At 46.9% G+C, this 26,129-nt stretch overlaps 2 protein-coding genes across 2 annotated transcripts in view; one reads left to right on the top strand and one right to left on the bottom strand.

Moving 5' to 3' along the window:
- SMYD1 (SET and MYND domain containing 1) overlaps positions 1-15,522 on the top strand; it is a 30,584-nt gene extending 15,062 nt beyond the window's left edge. Inside the window, exons 6-11 of the mRNA XM_072862016.1 lie at positions 1,594-1,724; positions 6,678-6,870; positions 10,268-10,360; positions 11,567-11,730; positions 13,333-13,501; positions 14,993-15,522. Of these exons, the coding sequence (XP_072718117.1) occupies positions 1,594-1,724; positions 6,678-6,870; positions 10,268-10,360; positions 11,567-11,730; positions 13,333-13,501; positions 14,993-15,151 (909 nt within the window). The 3' untranslated portion in view covers positions 15,152-15,522. The remainder of the gene's footprint in view (positions 1-1,593; positions 1,725-6,677; positions 6,871-10,267; positions 10,361-11,566; positions 11,731-13,332; positions 13,502-14,992) is intronic.
- Positions 15,523-17,618: 2,096 nt separating this feature from the next.
- Positions 17,619-25,791, bottom strand: FABP1 (fatty acid binding protein 1). Its single transcript, XM_072863029.1, has 5 exons — positions 25,729-25,791; positions 25,471-25,620; positions 24,270-24,442; positions 22,241-22,333; positions 17,619-17,685 (listed from the first exon to the last, which is right to left on the bottom strand). Exons 2-5 carry the CDS (start codon positions 25,535-25,537, stop codon positions 17,635-17,637), a joined length of 384 nt encoding a protein of 127 aa, XP_072719130.1. The 5' UTR covers positions 25,538-25,620; positions 25,729-25,791; the 3' UTR covers positions 17,619-17,634.
- Positions 25,792-26,129: the final 338 nt, after the last annotated feature.

Below are 26,129 nucleotides of genomic sequence, written 5' to 3'. Positions count from 1 at the left end.
GCCATAGCAGTTGGGATAGCCAAAACCGGCGTTTGCTGCAGGCGGTTTGAATACTGCTGCATTCCCCATCTTCATTGCTTCTGCACCGACACTGGGAAACTGAGGCATGACAAGGGCAAGGTCTGAAACCTTTTATCTGTCTAGGCATGCAGGCAAGTGGCTCGCTCAACCGCAGGTGCTGCATTGTCATCACAAGTCCCACTGGGCATCTCTCTGCACCTGGGGGAGCTGAGAAAATCTATTTAAATATATTTTTAGTAAATATACTTAGAATATATTTGAATATGGCAGATCTGTTTTAGTATGTACATTGATGTCTATTATATATTGTGTGCATTAGATTTTTACATGTATATTATAGATATATATTTTTATATATGTATAATAAAAATAGGTAAAGTATACTACATATATTTAATAATATCCATTACTAACTTGTTAACTACAAATTTTTGTTCTCAGCATAGCAGAGGAGGAAATTCTGAGAAGCCAGTTCAGGCTGAGCTGCTCTGCCCCCAGCGCCGGTGCAAGTCGGTGTATCCCGGGCTGCACTAACCCCTCAGCTAACAACACTGCCCGAGGGGCCAGGGTGAGCTGAGCTGAGATGCACGCTCTGCTCACACCTCTGCTGATGGCTGATGTGGCGGAGAAGTTGGCTTTGCCAGCCCTAGCACAGGGAGGGGACACAGCATCCTTTAGTACCCACTCTGCAAAGAAAATCCAGTCCACTGGGCACACGGAGACCTATGTACTAGTGACCGACATAACTTGCCCATGCAGAAGTAAGGAAGTACAGATAAAGTACAGAATCAGTTAAGAGAGGAGATCAAACTATTAACAGAGTAAAAGAGTTAGCAGCCGAGTTAATTATTTCCTTTGGTATATCCTATCACATTTTATCTTTGCAAATATTTCCTTTGTTTATGTTTGCAACTAAAAACTGTTCCATTCATATGTGATAATAATGTACCATATAGAAAAGTATAATAATTTATTCTTGGCATATATGTCACCCAAAAGTAGTCATTCGGAAAATTGTTTGGGACTCATAACAAACAGTAGTAATTAGTTTTTATAAGCTCTGTGGGTCATCCAGCAAACGTAACCAGGTTGAATGCATCTCTCAAGGTTAATTTCTAACTGATACCTGTTTTAATAAGCGTGAACTTTGCTTTCTGTCTAGGCTCTCCTGAATTGCCTCAAATTCATTTTCCTCTGACCTTTTTCTGAATTATTTGCAGGAAGTGAATGTCAGGAAACCAATGCATGGTCAAACCAAATTTATCTCAGACATCCCAAATGAATATTAACAGCAAATATTCTGCAACATTTACTCAGCTTTGCTCTGAGTTGCTCCATCTGCATGAGTCCTGCATTGCTTCTCTTCTGATGTTTTATCCCAACTAAAGATGTTTCTACAATTACTTTCCGCAATAATCTTGTAGGCACTCCTCCTTTCTCCTTAAAGTTTGGAGATGGGATGCTGGAGATATACCTCTTCTAAAGCATCAGTGGGAACTGAGAAATCCTGAAAGTACCTGAGTTCAGCTTTTTCTCCTTTAATGCTTCTTCCTGCCTATGTTTTGGGACTAGATCAACTGCAATGGCTTTACCCTCAGTGACCAAAGAGGACTGCAGGCTGTTGGTGTGGGAGTCTTCCCCAACCTCTGCCAGGCCAACCATGACTGCTGGCCCAACTGTACCGTCATCTTCAACAATGGCAAGTGAGTGGATATTTCTTTCCTTGGGCACAGCAGGGATGTATCCTGACAGGCAACTCAGCAGATTCTGCTAACCCCACGGTGTCAGATCCCTGCCCCAGAAAATCTATTCATTCTCGTTTCCTTCTCTAGCTCTGAAACAAAAAAAAATCAGGATTTTCTTTCTAAAGAGGAGCTGTTTTCTCTCTCATTATTTTTATTTTAAAAAATATTGTCTGATGCACTAAACAAATACACAAGATTTGACCCCAAATCCAGTGAACCAGCAAAGATTTTTTCCCTGATTTCTGTGAGTTTTGAAACAAGACTCAAAATAGGCAGATGAAGTACTAAGTAGCTGCCTAGATCACCCCTTATATTGAGGCTTTATTTATAAAGAGTTAAGGAACAATTATGGTTAATAAATTATTAAAGATTATACCAAGTCCATAGTCCAAGAGTTTCTCATAACTGTAGTTTGCAATCAGCTGTGTATCAGTATCTGCTGATGTGTTTATAACCATTCCTAACACAACCCTCATCTTTGTGAGAGTGTACCATCTCTATTAATCACTGATTAACTCTTTAGCAATGGGATCTTAATGACAATTGTGACTGTTATCTGCAAACCGAGTCACGTGCGAGTGCAGGATGCCCTAAGCCGCTGTGCATTCCCCATCCCCACCCTAGTGCTGTAGGAAAACTTCTGCAGCACATGTGAGATAGAAAGAGATGAAGTGGGAAATGCAGGGACGTTTCAGCAGAGCTGGGAGCGGAGGCTGTGGCTCTCAGAGCTCAGGGCAGCCCGCGGGAGGGATATTCTGCTCTTCCCAGCCTCCTCCCAGACCAGAACAGGTATAAACTGCCACTGATCCAGCAAGTTGCATTGTGTGCAAGACATTAACTGTGGGAAACTGCTTGCCAAAAACTGCACAGCTGCAATATTTCATCCAAATTTTCCAGTCGGTCTTAAGATTTTATAACTTCCCATGTTCACCAAACTTTAGTGCTGTAAGTTAACCCCCCAGCCTCCCCTTCTTTAACTAACACATTGCTTGTGCACTCCAGTTCTCGATGCTGGTTTTACCTGATAAAACTATGCCAGTGTTTATCAAGCAGCTGGTAAACGAGCAAAGAGAAAATGAAACTGCATTAGGATGGTTACCTTGGTGGGAAATAGGGTCTGATCCAAAGTCAAATTGGAGTCTGTGCTCTGATATCCAGTTGCCCTGGATCAGATCCATAGTGGGATGATGGAGAGCCTCTCCCACCAGCCTGGGAAGTGGAGGATGTAACTAGCAGTCATAGCAACCCCGAAGTCTGAGTTTCTGTGTGGTAAGTAGAGGAATGGCATTTTGTTTGCCTGGCAGCTTGTCAAAGTTCCCACATGTATCCTATTACTGACTTTAAACCTTGACCATCTAGTTATGTTTTACAATTGGCCAGGTAAATTATGAAGGTTTCTTGTCTTTCTGTGGAAACCTGGTGATAAGCCCCTGTTGTGGGAACTGAGCTCTCTGTCAGTGCTCAGGGCACAATACCAGACTTGAGGACCCACTAAACTCATCACACAGACCACAGTCCTTGTTGCTGATATCCCAGTCTGATTTCCATTTCAAGCTATGTTTTAGAGAGCATGGCTACTGATGTTGGTTGGAGACATTTCAGTGCAGGATAACTAACCCTAATGCACCTGGCAAACGTCAGAAGCAGGTTTTGCTCATCCCCTGGCCAAGACCACTCCTGAAATCACAGTGCCAGGACAGCTCTCCCCAAAATCCACTGTGGCCCAGCGACGGGTGATTCAGTTATGTCAGCTGCATAGCAAAAATGAAGCTCTACATGCAGTGAGACATGAGCCAGGCGCTGGGAACCCCCGTGTCCCCCTTCAGGACGATGTCCCGATGCTCTACACCGTGTACCCATTTTTTTTTGGTTGTACTTGTACCTGTGTAAACTGCAGATGTTTGTTTTGTCTTTCAGTCATGAGGCTGTAAGATCAATGTTCCACACACAGATGAGGTGGGTCGGTCTTGAAAGCATCGTCCTTCCCCTTGCCCTGTACCCCTCATGCCCCGTGTTTAATGGAAAAGCTGCAAACAGCCTCAAGGGGCTCCTGTGTTTGCAGAAAATTTCACTTTCCCTGTTTTCTGAAATCCTCCCCCGTGTAAAGTCCCACTAAACCCAAACCTCACTTAACTCTGCATTTTGTAGTAAATTAAATGATAGTGGTAATATTGTGACTGTCTCCCCCTCAGAAAATTCCCTCCCTGCCTTCCCACCCTCTCCTTTCCTCCCTGTCAGTATTTCCCCTCTCCACTTCTCATTTCTCCTCCCCTGACTACGGCAAGAGCATGAAAGTCAGAACAAGGTCTCGCTAATCTTGTACAGCCCAAAATAAAACCTTGCGTATTAGGAGATGAGAAATGATTGCATTACTGACATACTAAATAGTCCACATTTCTTCTGCAACAAACAGTGCCCGTTGAATGCGTTGACTACAGTAGCAATACCGTGAGATGTAGGTTTCATCCTTTTTTATCATAATATCCGATTAATGTTTTACCTTTTAATGATGCCACTGTTACCTGATCCAAACTAAAGAAATCACTAAAATGTGTGCAAAAAAAAGAAAAGTCCTCTGCTTAGCTCACTGTGCTTGGTATATTATAGTCAGTTCTGTTAAAGGGACACTGCTGTCTTTAAACTTTAATTTCAAGCAAACATGCAATTTCTTCAAATAAGACGTGAAATACTTTTGAAGCGCTCTTCTTCACCATTGACGCTTACTCGGTGCATTATAGATAGGACCATAAAAATGGGCAAATGAGTTTCACTTCTGCTTAGAGATGCTATTTTGAGGCAATTTGAGTTTTGAGCTATCGGGCACTCACTGTGCCTGTGCATACCTCTTTCACGGTCCTTGGTGCTTGGGGCAGATGCTGGGGGAAGAGCACAGGACAAGCTCAGTGGGGTGCTCTCGGCTGACAGTGTCTCTTTAACTATAGCATTTAAAATATGCCATGTGTTTCCAGGCTTATCCCAAACGCTATCAATCCCCTCCACACAAGGGATGGCTGCTTAAAATATACCTATGGTGCTTAGGCTATCAGGGGCATCATAAAAGTCAGAGGCTTGATTTTGCTTCTCTGGTTGCATGACTCACTTTAACGAGGATCCCATTAAGTCTGAACAGGAATGTTTATATGTGTAAACCTTTCTGGTGGGAATTGCTCTTTTTCATGCACTTTCTCCTGGAGTAGCAGGTTGCATCTTTCTCTGGCTGCCATTTTCCCATGGTTGTGACATAACTAATAGCTGCCTTTCGTGACGATGGCATGTTTAGTGATAAATTTTGTATGAAGTATGCTGTTGATATGATCTAACACCCGGAGAAGATCAAGACCAGCCTTGGGGAGCAGTTTTCACAGCAGCTTTAGCACAGCTGAAAGGCTCAGAGCTACGCCCTTGATGCTGAGAGCTTGTAATGGGAATTACAAGGGAATTACAAGGGAATTTTTGCAGAAATATGATCACACAGAAAAAGTCATGTCAGAAAAAGTCATGGCCTCACCAAAAGACTTACTCTTAATGCACCTGGTGCACCTTCATTGGGTCCCATCTAAAGCCCCTCGTGTTCAGATGGGAGCCAGCAGACTTTTAATGCAGCTTTGGTGAGACCTTAATTGGGTCCCATCTAGAGCCCCTCGTGTCCAGGTGGGAGCCAGCAGGTTCCCCCAGGTCTATCCTGTACACGCGTGTACATCAAACACGCCGTTGAGCTCATCAGGAGGATGATCAAGGCTGCCCGTGGTGAGGGAGTCCCAGGACTGATGTACCACACTGTAGTGCGACGGCAGGGTGGGAGCTCAGACCATGGGACTGGCTTCATTTTAATAACACGTAAGTATGCCTAGCTGCAAAAATACGTTTAACAAACTAACTGTCCTGAGCAGAGAGCCCAAGGTCACCAGTCTCAACTGAATTATTTCTAACCATGGGTAGAGTCACTAGTAGATGGGGGAGTAGATGGGTACAGAAGCACCACCTTGCATTTGGTATTTGATGGAGGTTTTTCCCACTCTGTCCAAATTCTTGTGACTGTCCAGCTCCCGTGACTGAGAGATGGCCCAGAGTAACTGGGAGATTTAGCTTGTAGAGTGAAACAGCAAGGGAATAGTTTTGAGTGTCTACGTTATTTAAGACCTTTTGCAGGGAAAGACATGAGAGAAAGGCAGGTGCAAAGATCTGGCTTTCCAAAAGCCTGTCATTAAGGATTTGCTGTGGATTTTGGTTTAGTAACAGGGACTGGTGATTTCCTTGTGTTTAATATTAGCAATATCAGATCAAATAGGCTATATAAAAAAGAGACTATTTCCAGGGAATTGTTTCTAAGCCTTTATGTAGAGATTCATGAACAGGGTGAGGGCATCTCTTACCCAGCACCCAGAGGGAATTTGTCTTAACTTCTCGGAGTGAAAACGATACTGAAAGCAGCACAGCTCGGGATCTGGGAGTCTAGCCAGGGATATGCAGGTAGCATGCAAAGCAGTACTTAAAAAAAGACCCGAAGTCCAAACTCAGCATTTTGCAAGGCTTGTTGGGTATTTCTGATCTCAGGGTTTTCTTCTGGTGAGATTTGCAACATAATAAAAGTTTATGCCTAGGTTCAGTCCCCACCCAGGTAAAGTAATGGAGCCGATATCTCTTCATAGCTCAGGCCCTTACGTATCCCTGCCAGGGACTTGCAGAGGGGCAGGAAAAACTGGTGTGACCGTGTTTTTACTCTGTATTCAGTTAACCAGACTGCTGCCCATCTCTGCATTGTCTCCCTGGAGAGCTAAAGCAGTACCTTAGGGCAAGGGCTCACTTTTGCAAGGCAGGGGCAGGTCGCAGGATTTTTCCCTGACGGCTCTATGGCTGCACCTTTGCTTCTGCTGCTTTTCCAAATCCACATCTTGTCTCCTTTGCACTCAGGATTGAGCTGCGGGCACTGAGCAAGATTTCACCAGGAGACGAGCTGACTGTTTCCTACGTGGATTTCCTCAATCTGAGCGAGGAGCGGCGGAAGCAGCTGAAGAAGCAGTATTACTTCGACTGCACCTGCGAGCACTGCAAGAAACAGATCAAGGACAACCTGATGCTGGCAGTGAAGGAAGGGGAAGGCAAGGTATGGTTTGTCCTGCTGTGTCCAAACCAAGAGGCGGCTGCGTCTCCTCCACCAAAGGCATCTGTGTTTCTCTGTGACCATGGCTCCTCAGCCCAGGGACACTCACAATAGCAGCAGAGTCAGATTTTGACAGAAGCCTGACTAGTGCCAATGTAAAAAATGAGAACAAAACTGAACCTTGATTGAGCACAACACCAATTCAAGCCTACCATGCAAGGCCAGTTTAACCCCTGTTATGCAACATATGTGCAGTTTTTAATTTTAAAAAGCTCACAAAAGTTCCCTTTAACCTAAAAGTCCATCAACAGGCAGAATAATAAAATATTAGAAAATTAGGTCTAGAGCTGAGAAAAATGCTGGCATTTAGATTGTGGGTTTTTTTTGAGGAACTGAAAGGGAATCAAAGTTTATACAGCAGAAAGGAAAACGTGTTGCAGGTGATTCATGGTGACAGGACTAATCAGTGCTGCTGAAGCTGTATGGTTTGTAAAATGTGTACCATCACATTGGCTCCAGGAAGGTGGGAAGCCTGAACATCCAGTCCCTCCTTGCAAAGGCCTGTCACAGGGAGTTTGTACCATCGCTTGACATTTGTGCATGGTTGTTGTGGGCAGACTGACTGTGAAGAATTAACATGTTTCACTGTTCATTTTTAAGTAATCTGTGTTTTCCTTGGAGATCTCACAAGTCATCGAGTGGGAGGGTGTAAGGCTGTGTCTTGCTGTTGGCAGTGGGATGTGTTGCTTGGCCAGCGGCTCCAGTTTATGAGCATGCTGCTAGCTCTAAGAGTTTCTTTTTGGTTCCTCTGCCCAAGGATATAATTGCTCATATTTTGTGTCCTCTGTGGCAGTGTTAGCTTAGGGGGTTTCTACTCCTGCAAGCTTTACAAAGCGTGTAAGGGAGGGTAAGGCAAGGCAAGGCAGGATAAGAGCCTTTTAATGTATTATCAAGTCATTGATCTGCGCTATTGAACAGTTGTGTAATGAAGCAGACAGTACAGCTCAGAGGCTGATGTGGGGCAGGACCAAACAGCAAAGGTGGGATGAGGAACCATGACCTCTTAGACCAGCACTGCCACCAGGAGAGGCCCATGAAGCTGCAGCTTCCTGGGAATGAGTACAAAACCCTCAGCTTCCAGCTCAGCACAGTTACCGGAAAGCCAAGTTCAGACCCATGACTCTTCTTTCATATAGGTGGCAGTCAGGAAAAGCTGGATATTGCAGAGCAAAAGTCTCTCCTTGAGCAAGGTTTGGAGAAATGGGATTGAACTGATATCAGGGAGCTCCCATGGGAAGTAGGATATGGGGCTAGAAGAAACCCTTTGCTTTTTGGGTTCCCCACTAGTGCAAAAGACCCTGCTATATAATCCCATTACTAAATTATCAAGCTTCATTTTAAGGCTAATCCTGACTACTGGAACTCCTCGCTTCTAATGTAAAGCTGTCCCAGAGCTCAGTCCTCTGATGCAGAAGCGTTTTCATCTGACCTTCTGTAGAAATATTTTTGAACACCTCCTTCAGTGGATGGCATAAAAAAATCTCAGCTCTCATTCAACACCTGCTATCAAGCCTTGACTGAGCAGTGAGATGCGCCATCCCCTTTTCATGAGCACTAGAGGTGCTCTGCAGCACGCAGTGGGAAGACATGCACTTTTGGGTAAATGTCCTCCACAATCTGAAGTGCTTGTATAGAAAAAGCCTGTAACTATGCAAGGTGCATTATTTCAGCTTTTAAAAATACTCTCCATCCACACACAATAAGTATCCAGACTGACCTCACCCACAGAGCACGTCTGCTCACCACCGGCTGTATCACATTTTCTGAATTCAGGCTCACTTGCCTGAGAGCAGCAACGCTCACAGCTGTGTGGAAAAAGCGCTATGAATATATGGAGATTGACAGCTTACATCCTCAACAGCCGCTCCGACCTCCAGTCCTTCACCCCTTCCAAATAGTAGCAAAGTTCCCATTGTTTATAATGGCAACAGGCTTAGGAGTCTAGTAAATGCAAGAGAGGAATTTTATTAGACTAAGTGTGGAAGTGCTGTTTAAAGTACCTATTCTGGGAGTCTTTACTCAGACAGCATAGCGATGTGATTTGCACTGACGTTAACATTGCCTTTGAATGTGCTCTGCGCACTAGGATACCCTGTGTGCTGCTCAAACAGCTGCCAAAATCTGATTAGTTATGATAGCTTCAGTCTAATAATATAGAATAATAAATCATAACACATACATGCGTATCCATAAATAGATGGGGGGTATATGGCTCTGAAAAGCTACTGGTTTTCCTTCCATACTAAACTTTCAAGAGCTTTTCCCAACTTGCTGAATTTCACAGATTCCTCAAAAATCTGATTGACCGGGTGTGGGAAAAAAAACAATGGGACAGTCCCACAGTCCTGACTCCAAATCTTTGTGTCCTTCGTTGCAATGTTGGGTCTCTGCTTTTGATCCGCACCCAGAGGTCCTTCCTGGCTGCTGTGCACATGCCTGTGCTCTGGCTCTATCGTGTGTCTCTAGACCAGGCTCTTCCTGCAAGCTCCTGGAGTCAGGCAATTGTGGGCTGATTTCAGATTTCCCATTTATGAAAAGGAAGGCTGTGATAGCTAGGATAGTTTGAAAATGCAAATTTGAAAGGCACAGAAAAGCAGAAGATGATTGATGGTGCTGGATATCATAATGTTATATTTCAGCATTAAATGAAGGGAAAGGAGGCAGCTAATTAGGAGCTGGTTAGTGTTTTGTCAGGTATGCCTAGATGTGCATCATGCCTTCAAATACACAGCAAAATCCAAACTTCGAGGTGTGTGGGAAAACACATTTCACTCTCTGGATGCAACTGAAATCAACCATCTTATGGTGTTTGGACCTAATGACAGCATTTCTCAGAGTGGGTAAAATTTAGTGATCTTTCCTATCCTTATTCCACCCATCTCTCATTCAAGAGCCTCATTTCTCTCAAGCAGCTGCACTAGGAGCACCTGATACATGCCAACCAGTGGCTTTCACAGCCTTTTTGGCATCTTGTGAGACCTCCCAGTTGCAGGGTCAGTTCTGTCCCTTTTCCAGAGGAGAGAAGTGGAGGGAAGAGTTGAGGAACCCAGTTATGCATGCCAGATGTACATGGCTGCGACCCTGATGAGCAACACTCTTGCTGAAGTCAGCAGGAGCTTCACCTCTCCTGCGGGACCATTTCAGTCCAGTCTTAAACAGGTCTGAGGAGGCATGCTGGGATATCCAGCCAGCGATAGGAAGGTAGCAAGTGATGTGGGAAGCATCTCACTGAGCTGATTTGGGTTCCCAGACTGCAGAACAAGCATCCCTTCAACCAGGGTATTTTGGCATGCGTCAGGCAGTGCATTTTCCTCACTGGTTTTCCTAACATTGTCCCCAGCCCTCTGCAGAGACGGTGAAGGAGGTCATCCAGTTCTCCAAGGACACACTGGAGAAGATCAACAAGGCCCGCATGGAGGGACTTTACCACGAAGTGAGTCCTGGTACTTCTGCTCTCTTGCTATATATGCACTGCCAAGGAAAGCAGGTCTTGTCCCTCTCTACGTCAATGATTTAAGGACGAAACAAAGCCCCGTTGCTGTAACCTGAGTATCCCCATGTGCTTCCTGCCCTCTTGGCAGTTCAGATTGCAAAAGCTGACACTGGTTTCTGCCCTCTGTAAAGCATGACCATGTCTGAGACAACATCCCAGACTGATTTCTTTTGTAGTGATGATACAAGAAGATTCAAGTGACTTCCAGCACCTCCAATTGACACAGGTATTGAACCAAGGGCCTCTTGGGCAAAACCCATGAGTTACAGAGCAAGTGTAAAGAGTCAGGTCTGCCAGGTAGCCTCATAAAAAGGAGGACAGTGGGTTTGGGAGAGGGCAGGACAGTCAGGAGACTTGCCACATCAAGCTGTGGGCTACATTTGCCTGTGTTGATCTCCTCTTCACCTCCTGGCTCCTGCATGCTGCTCATTTGTCAGGTGCTGAGGGTGGGTGTGTGGTGTGGGAGACCCATGTCCCACTTGGAGCACAGGCCAAAAGGGCGAAGAGTGAGAGAGCTCAAGTCACTTCTTCCTTTCTCCCTCTTTTGCTGACCCAGGAAATATTTAATTTTTCTCTTCAGAGTGTAACAGCTTCAGGAAAACAGTCCGGGTTGAGCAACAGCCTCTGGGTTTGAACTTACTTTGGGAAAACGCAGAAGTTCCTCAGAGCAGAGATCTGGATGTTGGGTCAGGGCTAGGTGCAGCTGTGATGCAGCTGAGCAGACAGGCATGGGACAGTGCAGCTGCGTGTCCCTAGCCCCATGGGGTCATTAAGAGCATTCATTGCATCAAGTGCTCGAAGAAGGCTGGGTGAATGGTGTTGGAGTATAAGAGTCCTGTAGGCACTTGGTCTCTGACAAAACCCAACCTCCTGGGGTCTTTTGTCTCCTGAACAGTAGACATCACTTTTTCCTCACCAGTTTTATGAATGTAACCCTGGGAGAGGAAGATTTGAGCACCAATCATTTTGCTAGACTGATGTTTTTCAACAAATAAAAGCATATCTTATCTTCCTCAACCTTCATGGAGGCTGACTTGGCTTCTAGGACTGGTATGGACCATGCAACCCACAGGGCTTTGGTGTGGCAGCTTCAGGGCCAAAGGTGCTCTGACTTTCCCTTCCTCTCCCTGCTTCCCCTGGGTGCAGGTTGTGAAGCTGTGCCGTGAGTGCCTGAAGAAACAGGAGCCTGTGCTGGGGGACACGAACATCTACCTCCTGAGGATCCTCAGCATTGCCTCCGAGGTGCTTTCCTACCTCCAGATGTTTGAGGAAGCAGCTGACTACGCCAAGAGGATGGTGGATGGCTACCTGTATGTCTGTGTCTTATTTTTGGCAGCTCTCTGTAGTTAAGCAATGTTAGACAATGCATTTTAGGAATAATTTTCTTAGTCTGCTCCCATCAGGGCAGCGGTGCTGGCATTCAGATTGGGACCTGATTATATCACCAGACAGAGAGGGACCTCTTCCTAAATGCTCCCAAACAAGAGTTCCCAAACACCTTGATTTACTAAACTGTAACTGGCAAATGGTTTGGGTACCTCTTTCATTAGCCTCTTTGTTTTGTCTCAGAAGCATCTCAGGGCTGCCCTGGTAGCAAGACACAGAGCCTGGGTGCAGGACAGGGAGGCTGTCACTGCAGGACATGGTCTGTTCCCCTGCACCCTGTGGGAAGGGGAAGTTGCAGAGAAAAGAGAAACTGTGTCAAATGGCTGTCATTCAAGATATCCCTTCACTCTTGAATAATACAGGGATTTTTGTCTTGGCTAATTAATATGCACAAGTCCTGTGGTAAAAGCTTAGTGACAATAAAGAAATTCAGGCTTAGTTCACATAGATCCAGGACAAACCTCACAGTAAAACTTATGTACTTTATTATTACTGAGGTTTTACTACAGGACTGATGAGTATTAAATAGCAAAAAAAAAAAAATTAAAAAAAATATTTAAAAGTAAAGGAAACCATAGAGAAGAGAGAAAAGCCCATTTTGTCATCTTGTTCACCCTCCTGCTGAGAGTATCTCATACACATTACTTGTCTTTCTGGTCAGTTCTACCTCAAAAGGCCTGTGATATTTTGTTCATTTTCAGAGGGGTGACAGAGTCATCTCCCTGGCTTGCAGGCCTGACAAGCCACTTCATGTCCCAGCCCTGGCACTGAGCTAATTGAATGACACAGAGGAAATTGCTTCCCCTCCCTGTTCCTCAGTTTTTCAGTCCAGAGTGAGGACTGCAGTAATTTCCTTCCTTGCTTTAAGATCTGCCAATTCAATATGCCAACTAAGCCTTTGAAGACAGGTTTTCAGATAAATCCAAGCAGCTTCTAACTCTTCCTGTGCTTCTAAAGTTGGATGTAGAGGCCAGGATTCATCTTGCCCACCTGGGGTACTGACCATAGGGGAGTGATCTTACAGTCCCTGGAAGCAAGGATGCATCTCCAGGTGATGAGATGAACATTTCTGGAGTTTCTGGAACCGCCCATTTCTCTCCGCACTTTGAATGAGAAGCTGGTGGTTGTTACATTATCAATTTAGGCACTTCATTAAATGTCTGAAGTTAAGTTGGTGCCTTCTGGGCTGTAGGGTCAGATCTGGGTTTTGTTTGTGCCAAAATATGCTGGAATGACACAGCTTGGCATTCTCCAGCCCAGGTGTCCAACTTTGCCCGTTCGCAGGTCATTCATCCTCTTTCACAACTCATGACCTCATTTAACTCCTGTCCTCGTGTAACTCATGCCTGCCCCTTTCTAAGCAGGGCTGCACATTTCAGTGGCACCGAATGCAATAGGTTTTTCACCTGAGTAAACAGTCTGCTCTTTGGCAAACATATTTTGCCACTGTTTGTCACTGTTTGACACTGACAAACATTGGGGAATGCAGATCTTTCCTGAACTAACATTACTCAATGTTTTTCCAGGAAAATATACCATCCCAACAACGCACAGCTGGGGATGGCCGTGATGCGGGCAGGAGTGACTCACTGGCATGCTGGTCTCATTGAAGCTGGGCATGGCTTGATCTGTAAAGCCTATGCTATTCTCCTGATAACCCATGGACCTTCCCACCCAATTACTAAAGACCTGGAGGTAGGTGTCATCTCCTGTGTTGTCTCTGCTGCCTGTCTGGGCAAAATCACATTCAAGCTGTAGAAACAACCCATCCATAAGAGCTGAGAGATGCATCAAGCAAGTACTGACTGCTTCTTACTGGTGTTGTGGTTTTCTCTAGATTATGTTACAGTCTGCTGGGAAATGTGTGTCCCTTCCTATGGGAAATTTTCATCCCTGAAAAATAGCTTTTATCCTGCACCAGGACATACATTAAAAATGGCCACTGAGCCCCGGAACCTTCTTTGAAAATGCTGTGTCCAAGGACAGAGCCTCCCATTCTTCAAACAGCCTGATCTGTCTGCTCTTGGATGGATGGCATTATAATTTGACTATATCAAATTACGTATGGTGGATGTTCCCAGTTTACCAACTGATTTTCTTTATCGGTGTCCATTCTTTATTTACCACTCCCCAGTCCTTCTAAGCTGCAATGTATTTTTTCCTCACATGACATAGGTGTATTTCCTGGCTTAGGGTCAAGAGCTGCAGATCCCAGGGAATTACATCTGCTCAGCTGTGATGAACTAATTACAATTGCAGCTGAGGATCTATCATTTCTTTAGCCTTTAACTCACCTGATGTGACCTGTTGGCTTTACAGCATTCTCCTTTATTAGCCAAAAAAATTACACAATACCAAATGAAATCCTGTATTGATGTCTTAGTCCCCGTTATAGCAGAGCTATAACCTTTATTAGTGCAATTTTATATCATCAGAAAAATGAGTATCTAGTAGTACCTAAAGCCAATCTGTCTGTTGACTGTTTCCCTATATATAGCAGAGGGCAAGACCCCAGCACTCCCATTTCTGTATCTCCCTTCCCATTTACTTCAGGAGGAAAATAGTGGATATATGGCACATGCTTATCTCTGTGCTGTTAAACCAAGGGTTGAATAAACTCACTGACAGGTGTAAAAAGATTTCCTAAAATCCCTTCTGAGCCTCTGCCATAATGCAGCACTAGGAATGACTCTGCTCACAGTGAATCCTGGGATGCAGGGGGTGCAACTGTGATGTGGTCGAAGAGGAGCTGAGCATCCCCCTCCTCCTCTCCTGCCTCCTCCCACATGAGGTGACTCTCACCTTGGTGATGGGTCACACCACGGGTCAGGCCCAGGGTGTGGATGGGAAGCACACTCACTCCCTGGCTCTGCACAGCATCGCCTCTAGGTCCTGCATCAGGTTTGGGAGCGTGGGGCTTCCCAGCAGCCTGCGGAAGAGCTGGGTGCAGGAAGGGCTGATGCCTTCTTCACCTTCACAGCACACAGGTAACTAGGTTTGAGAAAATAACTGGATATCTGTGTCCAGTCAGCTTCGGTCCAGCTGGTGGGACACGTAGATTAAATTGCATCAGTCACTACATGGCTTAGGACATTCCTGAAGGACGGTCCCCATTTTTAGGCAGTGCTTTATTCACTTGCTTCGAGATCCCATGTCACAGGTTTTATAACATGTTGTGTCCCTCAGGTCATGCGTGTCCAGACGGAGATGGAGCTGCGTATGTTCCAGCAGAATGAGTTAATGTATTACAAGATGAGGGAAGCTGCCCTCAAAAACCAAAAGATTCAAGTCATGCCTGAACCCAGCAATGAGACCTCACCGAGCCTCTTCCACAAGAAGGAATAAACCCTGAGCTTGACACAATTCATGCCTGTGGGATAACATTGCCTGTGGCACCTCCAAACATGGGGAATGTGATATAGGAATGTGATATCTCCATAAGGATTGTTTCCAGTGGCACCAGTCTGACAGCATGGACCTGCTGGAGGAGAGTCCTGAAAAATCTTCTGAGGGCTCAAAGCAGAGGAGATCTTGGCAGAAACAACATCCTTTTTCTACCACTAGCATTAAAAATCAAAGCAAAAAAACCTGTTATAAAATTATTTACATTCTTATTGGAAGCCTGTTTGTCTCTACACAAGTCCTGATCCTGAAGTCCTTGGTTAAATTTTAATTGATTCTTTCCTAAGTGGTTTTTTCCCATTGCCTCCTTGTGATCATCATTTCTTTCCAACGATGTCCATGAGTGGTTGACTAAGGGACGGTAGAAGTGGGAAGCTGGTTCCAAAAAGTGTCATGTATGCCTGTGGGCATTGAGTGCAAACTGAGTAACAACGACAGATGGTGTTTTGTGTAAAGTGGCATTTTTCTGATGAAAAACTGATGAAAAAAGATTCTGCAGCTGACACAGGTGCAACATGAAACTGTGGGCACTTTGCAAGTGAGATTAAGTGGAGTTCCTACATCAGGATAAATTAATTAGGGTAAATTAGTCTCCATAGTTAAAAATCAGAAAATGTTTGCAGTGGTGGCAGCAGATTGATATGAGACAATTCTGTGCCAGAAGCCAGTTGCACTGGTGTGGTGCACTGGCTGTGTGGATTGCTCTAACTGAAGAAGCAGTTTCCAGGGAGGGGGATCCACCGTTGCTCACCTTCAGGGTGAGCTGGGGGCTCTGATGCCTTTCAGGACCTGCTTTTCAGCTTAGACAGGTGCTTCATCAATTTTGCACTCAGCAAAAAAGGGATAGTCAATGGATCAGCTGCCAGTGGGCAGCCAACAGAGCCAATGAAAAGTCTAAAGGCAATGGTTGGATTTCTAAATAAAAAAAGGGCTTTTCTGTTTGCCCATCTATCTCAAAATCCAACTGGTTTGCTCCATACCTTCAGTGGAAGCCAAGAGATGAAAAGGGATGGTTTGTTCAAGAATCCCCTACCTGCTCCTCAGCAGAATAACAAGAAAACAAAACCAGGGGTTTTCCTCTTTGACATTTCTCAGTGGTTTTTCTTATGTTTCTCCACATCTAAGATGAGTTCTCTGGAAACCAACATCTGCTTTTTAGGACCTGTTGAGCTAGGCCTTTCCATTTGTCCATGAGGTGCCCATCTGATGCCTAGTGTAACAATCCATATTGGTTCAGTTCCTAGCATGAGGATCAATGTCGACCTGTAACGTGAAAACCTTGGAAGATGAAACCTGAGACAGGAGTCATGGGAGAGATGCACGTGAGGACAAATTGGTCCTTTAGTGGCATGTATTGGGGTTGCAGCAGGGGGTGAGGAGGCAGTGGTGGTGTTTTCTTAAAATCCTGATCAGCTTTGAGCGGTTGTGAGAACATCATCCCGGCTAGGTATATCACAGCCAGCAATACACCCATTTCCCAGTGATGATTCCCAATCATCATCCAAGAACAAGGCTTGGAAAAGGCAGCTAAGAAGGAAGTGTTTCCTCTCCTGTGTGTGTCCGAAAACCACATCTCCATCCAGCCTGCAGCGCCACGCGAGAGTGTGGGAGGTGGCTGTGGTGTTCCTTCTGTGTCTACAATGTGAATAACCAGTGCCCATCTCCTGCCAGGACAGAAAACCTGTATTTCACCCTGGAAGGAGAGTTCAATTCCAGTTCAACCCAATTTATCAGGCGTGGTTTGGGGCAAAACGTACACTGGACACCTTCAGGCAGTCCAGGGCCCTCTTGCTGGTAGGAAGGGATAGGGAGGAGATGGAGATGGAGTGGCCACAGCCTGTAGGGCTGGATCCTTTTGCAGAGGTGTAAGGATGGGGATGGCAGTTGGGACACCCGAACTGCCCCCACGCCTGTTGCTTCCCCAAGGCAACTTTCCAGGCAGGATCACTGACATTTTTTTGAGCCCACCTAAACCTCCCCACCCTTTGGCCTGGCCAGTCACCTTGTGGTCATTTTGGCCATGTTTGTAAGGAAAAGGAACAGAGCCCTTTCCTTGCCCAGTGCTCCTCCATCCACCCAGCCAGGGCAGCCATGGGTGCACAACCCACTGGGACATCCCCAGCAGGATGCTGGCACCTGTCCCCAGAAAGGGGCTGGAGGAGTGCTCATCAGTATGGAGCACATCTCAGAGGGTCACTCAATGGCTCTGAGCCTGTGCCCTAGCTCGGCTCTATTCACCAACATCAGCCCAGCCTTGGCTCAGCCTGTTGCCTAATTTCTACCAGGCCCTGCATGAGTTTTGGAGGCTTGCATCTCTTTATAGCAACAGTGAAGAGGCTGATGATAATAATGAAGAGGCCTTTAATACAAATTTTACTTTAATGGACACATTTTATGCAGTAAAATGATTGGCATGTGCAGGGTCTCTAGATTCTCTTGCTGATCCTCTTGAAGGTGAGGTCTCCCATGGTCAGCGTCTGAAAAACAAATGTAAAGCATTAGCTTTTCATGGTGCTTGGCTCCAAACTGTACTTGGAAAGGATCTGGTCTTGCAAATCAAAACAGGACTGGTCCCCGGTCTATCTCCCACAAACTGAATGATTAAATCATAGAATCATAGAATCATAGAATCATAGAATCATAGAATCATAGAATGGTTTGGGTTGGAAGGGACTTCAAAGATCCTCTAGTTCCAACCCCCCTGCCATGGGCAGGGACACCTTCCACTAGACCAGGTTGCTCAAAGCCCCATCCAGCCCGGCCTTGAACACTTCCAGGGATGGGGCATCCACAACTTCTCTGGGCAACCTGTTCCAGTGCCTCACCACCCTCATAGTGAAAAATTTCTTCCTTATATCTAATCTAAATCTACTGTCTTTCAGTTTAAAGCCATCACCCCTTGTCCTATCGCTACATGCCCTTGTAAAAAATCCCTCTCCAGCTTTCTTGTAGGCCCCCTTCAGGTACTGGAAGGCTGCTATAAGGTCTCCCTGGAGCCTTCTCTTCTCCAGGCTGAACAACCCCAACTGTCTTAGCCTGTCTTCATAGGAGAGGTGCTCCAGCCCTCTGATCATCTCCATGGCCCTCCTCTGGACTCGCTCCAACAGGTCCATGTCCTTCTTATGTTGGACCCCCCAGAGCTGAATGCAGTACTCCAGGTGGGGTTTCATGAGAGCGGAGTAGAGGGGGAGAATCACCTCCTTTGACCTGCTGCCCACGCTTCTTTTGATGCAGCCCAGGATACAGTTGGCTTTCTGGGCTGCAAGGGCACATTGATGGGTCATGTTGAGCTTCTCATCAACCAACACCCCAAGTCCTTCTCCTCAGGGCTGCTCTCAATCCATTCTCTGCTCAGCCTGTATTTGTGCTTGGGATTGCCCCCACCCGTGTGCAGGACCTTGCACTTGGCCTTGTTGAACTTCATGAGGTTCGCATGGGCCCACCTCTCAAGCCTCTCAAGGTTCTTCTGGATGGCATCCATTCCCTCCAGTGTGTCGACTGCACCACATAGCTTGGTGTCATCAGCAAACTTGCTGAGGGTGCACTCAATCCCACTGTCCATGTCACCGACAAAGATGTTAAACAGCACCGGTCCCAATACCGACCCCTGAGGAATGCCACTCGTCACCGGTCTCCACTTGGACATTGAGCCATTGACCGCAACTCTTTGAGTGCGACCATCCAGCCAATTCCTAATCCACTGAGTGGTCCATCCATCAAATCCATGTCTTTCCAATTTAGAGACAAGGATGTTGTGCGGGATAGCGTCAAATGCTTTGCACAAGTCCAGGTAGATGACGTCAGTTGCTCTTCCCTTATCCACCAATGCTGTAACCCCATCGTAGAAGGCCACCAAATTTGTCAGGCACGATTTGCCCTTAGTGAAGCCATGTTGGCTGTCACCAATCACCTCCATATTTTCTATGTGCCTTAGCATAGTTTCCAGGAGGATTTGCTCCATGATCTTGCCAGGCACAGACGTGAGACTGACTGGCCTGTAGTTCCCCGGGTCTTCTTTTTTTCCTTTTTTAAAAATGGGGCTTACATTTCCCCTTTTCCAGTCAGTGGGAACTTCACCAGACTGCCATGACTCCTCAAATATGATGGATAGTGGCTTAGCAACTTCATCTGCCAGTTCCCTCAGGACCCGCGGATGCATCTCATCAGGTCCCATGGACTTGTGCACATTCAGGTTCCTTAGATTGTCTCAAACCTGATCTTCTCCTACAGTGGGCGGTTCTTCATTCTTCCAGTCCCTGCCTTTGCCTTCTGCCACTTGGGCAGTGTGGCTTGAGCACTTGCTGGTGAAGACTCAGGGAAAAAAGGTGTTGAGTACCTCAGCCTTCTCCATATCCCAGGTAACCAGGTCTGCCATTTCCTTCTGGAGAGAGCCCACATTTTCCCTAGTCTTCCTTTTATCACCAGCGTACCTATAGAAACTTTTCTTGTTGCCCTTGACATCCCTGGCCAGATTTAATTCTATCGGGGCTTTAGCTTTCCTAACCTGATCCCTGGCTGCTCAGACAATTTCTCTGTATTCCTCCCAGGCCACCTGTCCTTGCTTCTACCCTCTGTAGGCTTCCTTTTTGTGATTGAGTTTGTCCAGGAGCTCCTTGTTCATCCATGCAGGCCTCCTGGCGTTTTTGCCTGACTTCCTCCTTGCTGGGATGCATCGCTTCTGGGCTTGGAGGAGGTGACCCTTGAATATTAAACAGCTTTCTTGGTCCCCTCTTCCCTCCAGGACTTTATCCCATGGTACTCTACCAAGCTGATCCCTGAAGAGGCCAAAGTCTGCTTCCTGAAGTCCAGGGTAGTGAGCTTGCTGTGCACCCTCCTCGGTGCCCTAAGTATCTTGGACTCCACCATTTCATGGTCACTGCAGCCAAGGCTGCCCTTGAGCTTCACATTCCCCACCAGCCCCTCCTTGTTGGTGAGAACAGGTCCAGCATAGCACCTCTCCTCGTTGGCTCCTCTATCACTTGGAGAAGGAAGTTATCATCAACACATTCCAGGAACATCCCAGATTGCTTATGCCCTGCTGTGTTGTCCCTCCAACAGATATTGGGGTGGTTGAAGTTCCCAATGAGGACCAGGGCTTGTGAACATGCGGCTGCTCCTGTCTGTCTATAGAGGGCCTCATCCACTCGGTCTTCCTGGTTGAGTGGCCTGTAGCAGACCCCCACTATAATGTCACCATCCCTGCCCTCCTTTTAATCCTGACCCATATGTTCTTGGTCAGCTCCTCATCCATCCCCAGGTGGAGCTCCATGCACTCCAGTTGGTCGTTGACATAGCGGGCGACACCCCCTCCTCGTCTGCCCTGCCTGCCCTTCCTAAAGGGCCTGTATGCTTCCATTCCAACAGTCCAGTCATAGGAGCCATCCCACCACATCTCCGTGATGCCAATAAGATCATAGTCTTGCAGGCATGCACATGTCTCTAACTCCTCTTGTTTATTCCCCATGCTACATGCGTTTGCACAGAGGCATTTAAGTTGGGTCCCCAGTGAAGCTGACTTACTGGCTGGAGTGGCTGGAATTCCTTTGTGCTGCCTTTTAGGTGCTCTGTGCTGACCCATGATCCTTCTCCAGGCTCTGGGCATCTACTGCTGGCACTGGCATGCAACTGGTAGGACTGGGATGGATTGAGGTTCCCTTCCCCCGGCAACTTTAGTTTAAAACCCTCTTCACCAGCTTGGCAAGCCTATGACCGAAGATGCTCTTCCCCTTCTCTGACAGATCGACGCCATCAGCCCCTAGTAGACCAGGTTTCTCAAAGCCAGTCCCATGGCCTAAGTAGCCAAACCTCTGGCTGTGGCACCAGTCCTGTAGCCGTTTGTTGATTTGCCAGATTTGACTGGCCCTTTCAAACCCCTTCACTTTGACTGGGAGGATTGATGAAAGAACTACCTGTGCTCCAGAGTCCCTTACTGCTGCTCCCAGGGCTCTGTAATCCTTCTTGATACTCCTCAGATTGCTCCTGGCTGTATCACTGGTGCCCACGTGAAACAACAGCAGCGGATAATAGCCAGTGGACTGTACAAGGCTTGGTAGTCTCTCAATGACATCCCTGATACGAGCCCCCGGTAAGCAGCACACCTCTCTAGAGAGTGCGTCAGGTCAGCAAATGAGTGGTTCCGTACCTCTCAGAAGAGAGTCACCTACTGCTATCACCCATCGCCTTTTCTTAGTTGTGCTGGTTATTATGCAGGGAGCAGCTCGGGCTGCCTTACTCAGCTCCAGCGTCCCTCCTGGTGTGACGGGTCTTTCCTCTTCAGTCTGCAGAGCAGTGAAGCAGTTCTGCAAGGGCACCTCCAGCTTCGGGGGACGTCTCCTGCTGGTCCTTGCTGTTGCAACCGTCCATTTTCTGCATTATTGGCCCCCCTCCCTTCTGTGTGTGCTGGTGGGGGAGTTTTTGGCTGTTTGGCCGTGGGCTGTGGGTCTACTGCAGACTGTGCTTGGAACCAGCTATCTAACGCCTTCTCAGCCTCCCTGATGTTACGCAGCCTTCTCACCGCCTCCTGCAGCTCGGTCACCTGCTGCAGGAGGTCCTCCACCTGGGCACATCTTTTGCAGGCAGGTCTACCGCCTGTCCCTGCCCCAGGAGAAAGGTCTAGGCACTTCCTGCAGTCTGCTTTGGATGTCTTCATGAATACCCCAAAGCAGGTAGGGATAATCTGGCATCCCTCAACTGGGATCAGTCTGCTGCACCTCTCTTCTTTAAAAGTGCCAGGCCCAGCCACAAATATATACATCTGAGTGGGCGAGAACATGCCCTCATTGCATGAAACTTTGATCAGAAATGCCTGCTGGCGTCTCAAAGAGTACTTTTTTGATCAGACTATACCGAAAAACTGCCTTCAGTGCCTGGCCAACTGACCAGCTTTGGCTACAGAGCCTGAGTGCAAGCACGTGCTCATCTCCAGCACCTCTCTAAGGTCCCCAGCATCTCTGCAGGCTTTGTAGGGCCAGAACCCTGAAGGCAGCTGTATACACCGTTACTCCAGCCATTGCCCCTCTCATCTGCACTTACATGGGTGATGATGTCTCCGTTGAGTTCAGTGACGGATTTCAGCCCTTTCAGGTTTGCGACCAGTTTGTTGTTACCCTCCAGCTGAACAATAGCCTGGTAGAGAGGGGAGGAGACAGAGGCATTCATGTTATTGCTGGAGACCATATCAACCCCTGCATTTTGTCTTTCCCCTTCTGTACTGAGTCGCCACCATCCCCTCTGCAAGCTGTTTGGAGCAAGCTGCTCCCCCAGTGATTTTTACTTTCCTGGGAGGAGGAGAGAGAGTTGTGCTGGTGGTGAATACAGCACAGCAAGGGTATGGATGTTTACCTTGGGCTCTACAAGGGTGCGAATTTGCCACTGTACCTACCTCTCTCCCCTTCAAATTGAGACTCACTCATGGCTCCTGCACTGTTAGATGGCAGAGCAGGGATCCTTGGGATCCCTTGGCATCACACCAACACATGAGTTTTGGGGGAGAACAAGGAAAGCTCTTCACCCCACCAATACTGGTGCCTCCGTGCAGCCCTGATGCTCCTTGGGGCAGCTCCTCATGCAGCACACAGACCAAGAGGACTCGCACACCTCCAAGGAGAGGACTGCAGAGCCACCTGAGTTGGGCCAGGGCATGCCATGTTGTCTCCTCTCCACCACCCACCTATTGCACATTGCTGCAGCAGCCTCCTTTGGGGTGGGGTGATGGGGAGCTAGGCAACAGCATGGGGCTGGGGGGAGTCTCGGTCAACGTGGGAAACAATTTAGGAAGCTTTCAGAAACACAGTCATGGCTGGAAAGTTATCAGGGGGATGGGCACATCTGCTGAGTCTCTGACACCCCAAGGAGCTGCACGTCTAAAAAGGCTAGAGACAGCACCAACACCCTCAGGGCAGCTATCACTGATCATTGAAACTACTCAAATAAATAACCCAGCAAAAAACATTTCTGTTCATCTGTCTGTCCAGCTGTAAGACATGCTCATCTGCCCTTGAGTTGCTGATTTATAGAGGGTGAAACTCCTCTAATAGCCATTTCCCCCAAGTTTATCTGCAAGGGACTTCAGTGATGCTGGAAATTGCAATACAGTTGGTGTGGTTATCAGAGCCCGATTCACAGGGGCATTTCTTTGGTGGCCATTCCTTCTGCTTTCAAAAGTCCCTGCAATATCATCTTCTCCCAAGGTAGAGGTGAGAGGCAATATTTGCCAGTGGCTCTGTCTTGACATTTTATGAACCATTGGAAACTAATGTCCAGGAACAGGAGCTGACCCAATTTCAAGGCTGATAAATCCTCACCTTGCCAAATCGTCTTACCCCATGTAAACAGAAGCAGTGGAAAAGGCTAGCAGAGAAGCTAACAGCCACTGGGACAAAAGGAGAGATTTATTGGTTTATGATTCATTGGCTGACTTTCCTGCACTACCTTTAAGTCAACAAAACGAAGGTGGGGGTATGTTTTGTGTTGCAACATGACAGAAAGTCAACACTTTTCCACCTCAAATCTTTCAGACCTTTTGCTGTCAGAAGGATTTACCAAAGCATCTCTATCCCCCTTTTCTAAACGGGCTATTAAAATGCTGGCTTCCAGTGTTTTCCAAACTGGCTATTAAAATAGCTGTAGAAATGCAAGACTTCCTCTGCAGAAGTGCTGGCTGGGGAGCTTGTACGGTGTTTTGTAGAAGTGAAGAGGGGAGGTGGGAACTTCAGAGTCTTGGGTTCTGAGTATCTCAGGAAGGTGGCTCAGAAATGGACTGTCGTTTTCAGAAATGTGTCCCTAAGAGCCTTGCTGAGGAGCTGCCGGGAGCAGGGCAGCGGGTGTCACATCTGCAGATGTGGTTTCAGCAATTAGCCCCTTCTGATTATATTAAATCATGTATGCAAACTGTGAGAGACAGAACCAAGCTGGGGAATTACCTAGGTCTTTGCCCTGTGTCAGCTTTAACACCCATGCTCTGGTCATTCCCTTTGGCTCAAGTGCAGAGGGAATGGCTGGAAAGGAAACTTAATGTCGCCAAGCCCATGCAGCCCTGGCAGAAGAGGAGCTGATCACTCACCTTGACTTTTTCTCCTGTCAGCATCTCCATCTCGCACTCCTCCCCGATGGTGAACTCATTGTGCAGCACTTTGGAGCCAGTTGTCACAGTAATCTTGAACTTTTTCCCATCCTGCACAATTTCTGAGATGCTCTTGATGTCCTTGCCCTTCTGGATCTGGTCATCAGGAAGCCCTGCCCAGGAACAAGAGACGTTAGGTGGACCTTGGAGTTATCGGTGGGCAGACTGCTGCTGCCAAATGAATGTGGTGGGATTTGGGGACCCACAGCTGGAAGGATTTCTATTCTAGTGTGGAAAAGCCTCACAAGGATGATGGTTCCCCAAGGGCCACACAGCCCTGAGTCTGCTGGGGAGGAAGAATAATAAATAGTCATCCTGGGTTTGTGTGGGAACTAGACTTCTCCCTTGTTCCACTGACTTGGTGGGGAGCAGAACAGCTGCCTCCCTGGCCAAGCATCAGAGGGAAAGAAGAAACCCTGTTTTCCTTCTTTCACTGAGAGGCAAGCAGAGAAAATGGAATAAACTGATGCAGAAGGAGGGAACCAAGTGTTTTTTAAATGAGATTCAGGGTCCCTCAGAACCAGCTCACTAAAGTCTTCTCCCAAGGCCTGAAGCTGATCTGACAGGTAGAAGTAGTGCAAAGCCTCCTGAATCCCTGCAGGAGCACGTTCCCTGGCACTGTCACTGGTGGAAGTCTAGCTAGCCACATTCATCATTAAGCATTTAAACAACCCGACTATTTTTCTGATGAATGGTGGAATTTGGGGCTTTGCAGCATCACCGCACAGCAGCACAGTGGGCTGAGCGATGTCCTGCTTGCTCTCGCATTCCGCAGCCTGATGGGGCAGATCTGCAGTCACCCTAAGCAGGTCCCGCTGGCTCAGCATGTGTGTGCAGCACTGCCGTGCTGGCCCGTGGCTGCAGAGACTGCTGGGACCTTTTTCCTGCAAGCCGTAAAATTTCACCCAGCATCTCTTGACCACCAGCCACCAGCCAGAGAGATGCTTTCTCTTCTATTTTGAGATCACAACTCCATGCACATGCATTTAAAAAAACCCAATAATTGCAAGATGACAGATAGAAATAGGAAATCTGAGAGATGTTTTCAATCTACATCATCAGCACATCAGCACAGTTGGACTCCCAAATATCAGTGGGATCTGCAGAGGCAAAGCAGTACACAGCGCACGCAGGCACTTACCAAGGGCTTTCATAAAAGGCTCGAAATTTTCCTGGGACTGGAGTTCGTACTTTCCAGTGAAGCTCATGATGGAAAGGCTCTCTGTGCTCCCAACACAAGAGAAGGTGCCTTGCTGGTAAGCAGAGCTTGGTTTTATAAGGTCCTTTTGCCCTAAAAGTTGGTCACAAGTAAGATGATGTAATTCTTTTATGGCCATGTTCAAACATTAACATAAAACTGGGCAATGGTCAGTGATAAATTGCTCTACATTTTACAGACCTCAGTTTACAATGTGGAGGCAGGGAATACCCCATAAACCCGTTTTATGGAGGTAGCAACGTGGCATCCATAAACAAATGATAAAAATATAATTGTGCAAAGAGATTAATTATCAGAGGAACGAGCCAAATCATCTTATCAGCTTGCAGTCTGGAAGTGCACATCTGGAAGAGGAGAAAGTAGTGAAAAGTTATGGTGTCCCCGGTGACACCGGTGGGGTTTCTACTCGCTGATGTACGCATGCTGGGTCTTTAGCACTGGCACAAAGAGTAGTGGTGGCATGCTGGCAGCGACTAAGTTACTCACTCCTTCAGTTGCCTCGTAGTCCTCTGTAACGGTGGGTTTTGGTGTAACCCAGATGTAGCAGTAGTGACAAAATCATCATTGTTCCCTAAGGAAAA

The sequence above is a fragment of the Ciconia boyciana genome, chromosome 5 (assembly GCF_034638445.1).
Source record: "Ciconia boyciana chromosome 5, ASM3463844v1, whole genome shotgun sequence".
NCBI classification, from domain to species: Eukaryota; Metazoa; Chordata; class Aves; order Ciconiiformes; family Ciconiidae; genus Ciconia; species Ciconia boyciana.
The sequence above is the reverse complement of the archived record's forward strand: the minus strand, read 5'-3'. Positions and strand labels throughout refer to the sequence as shown.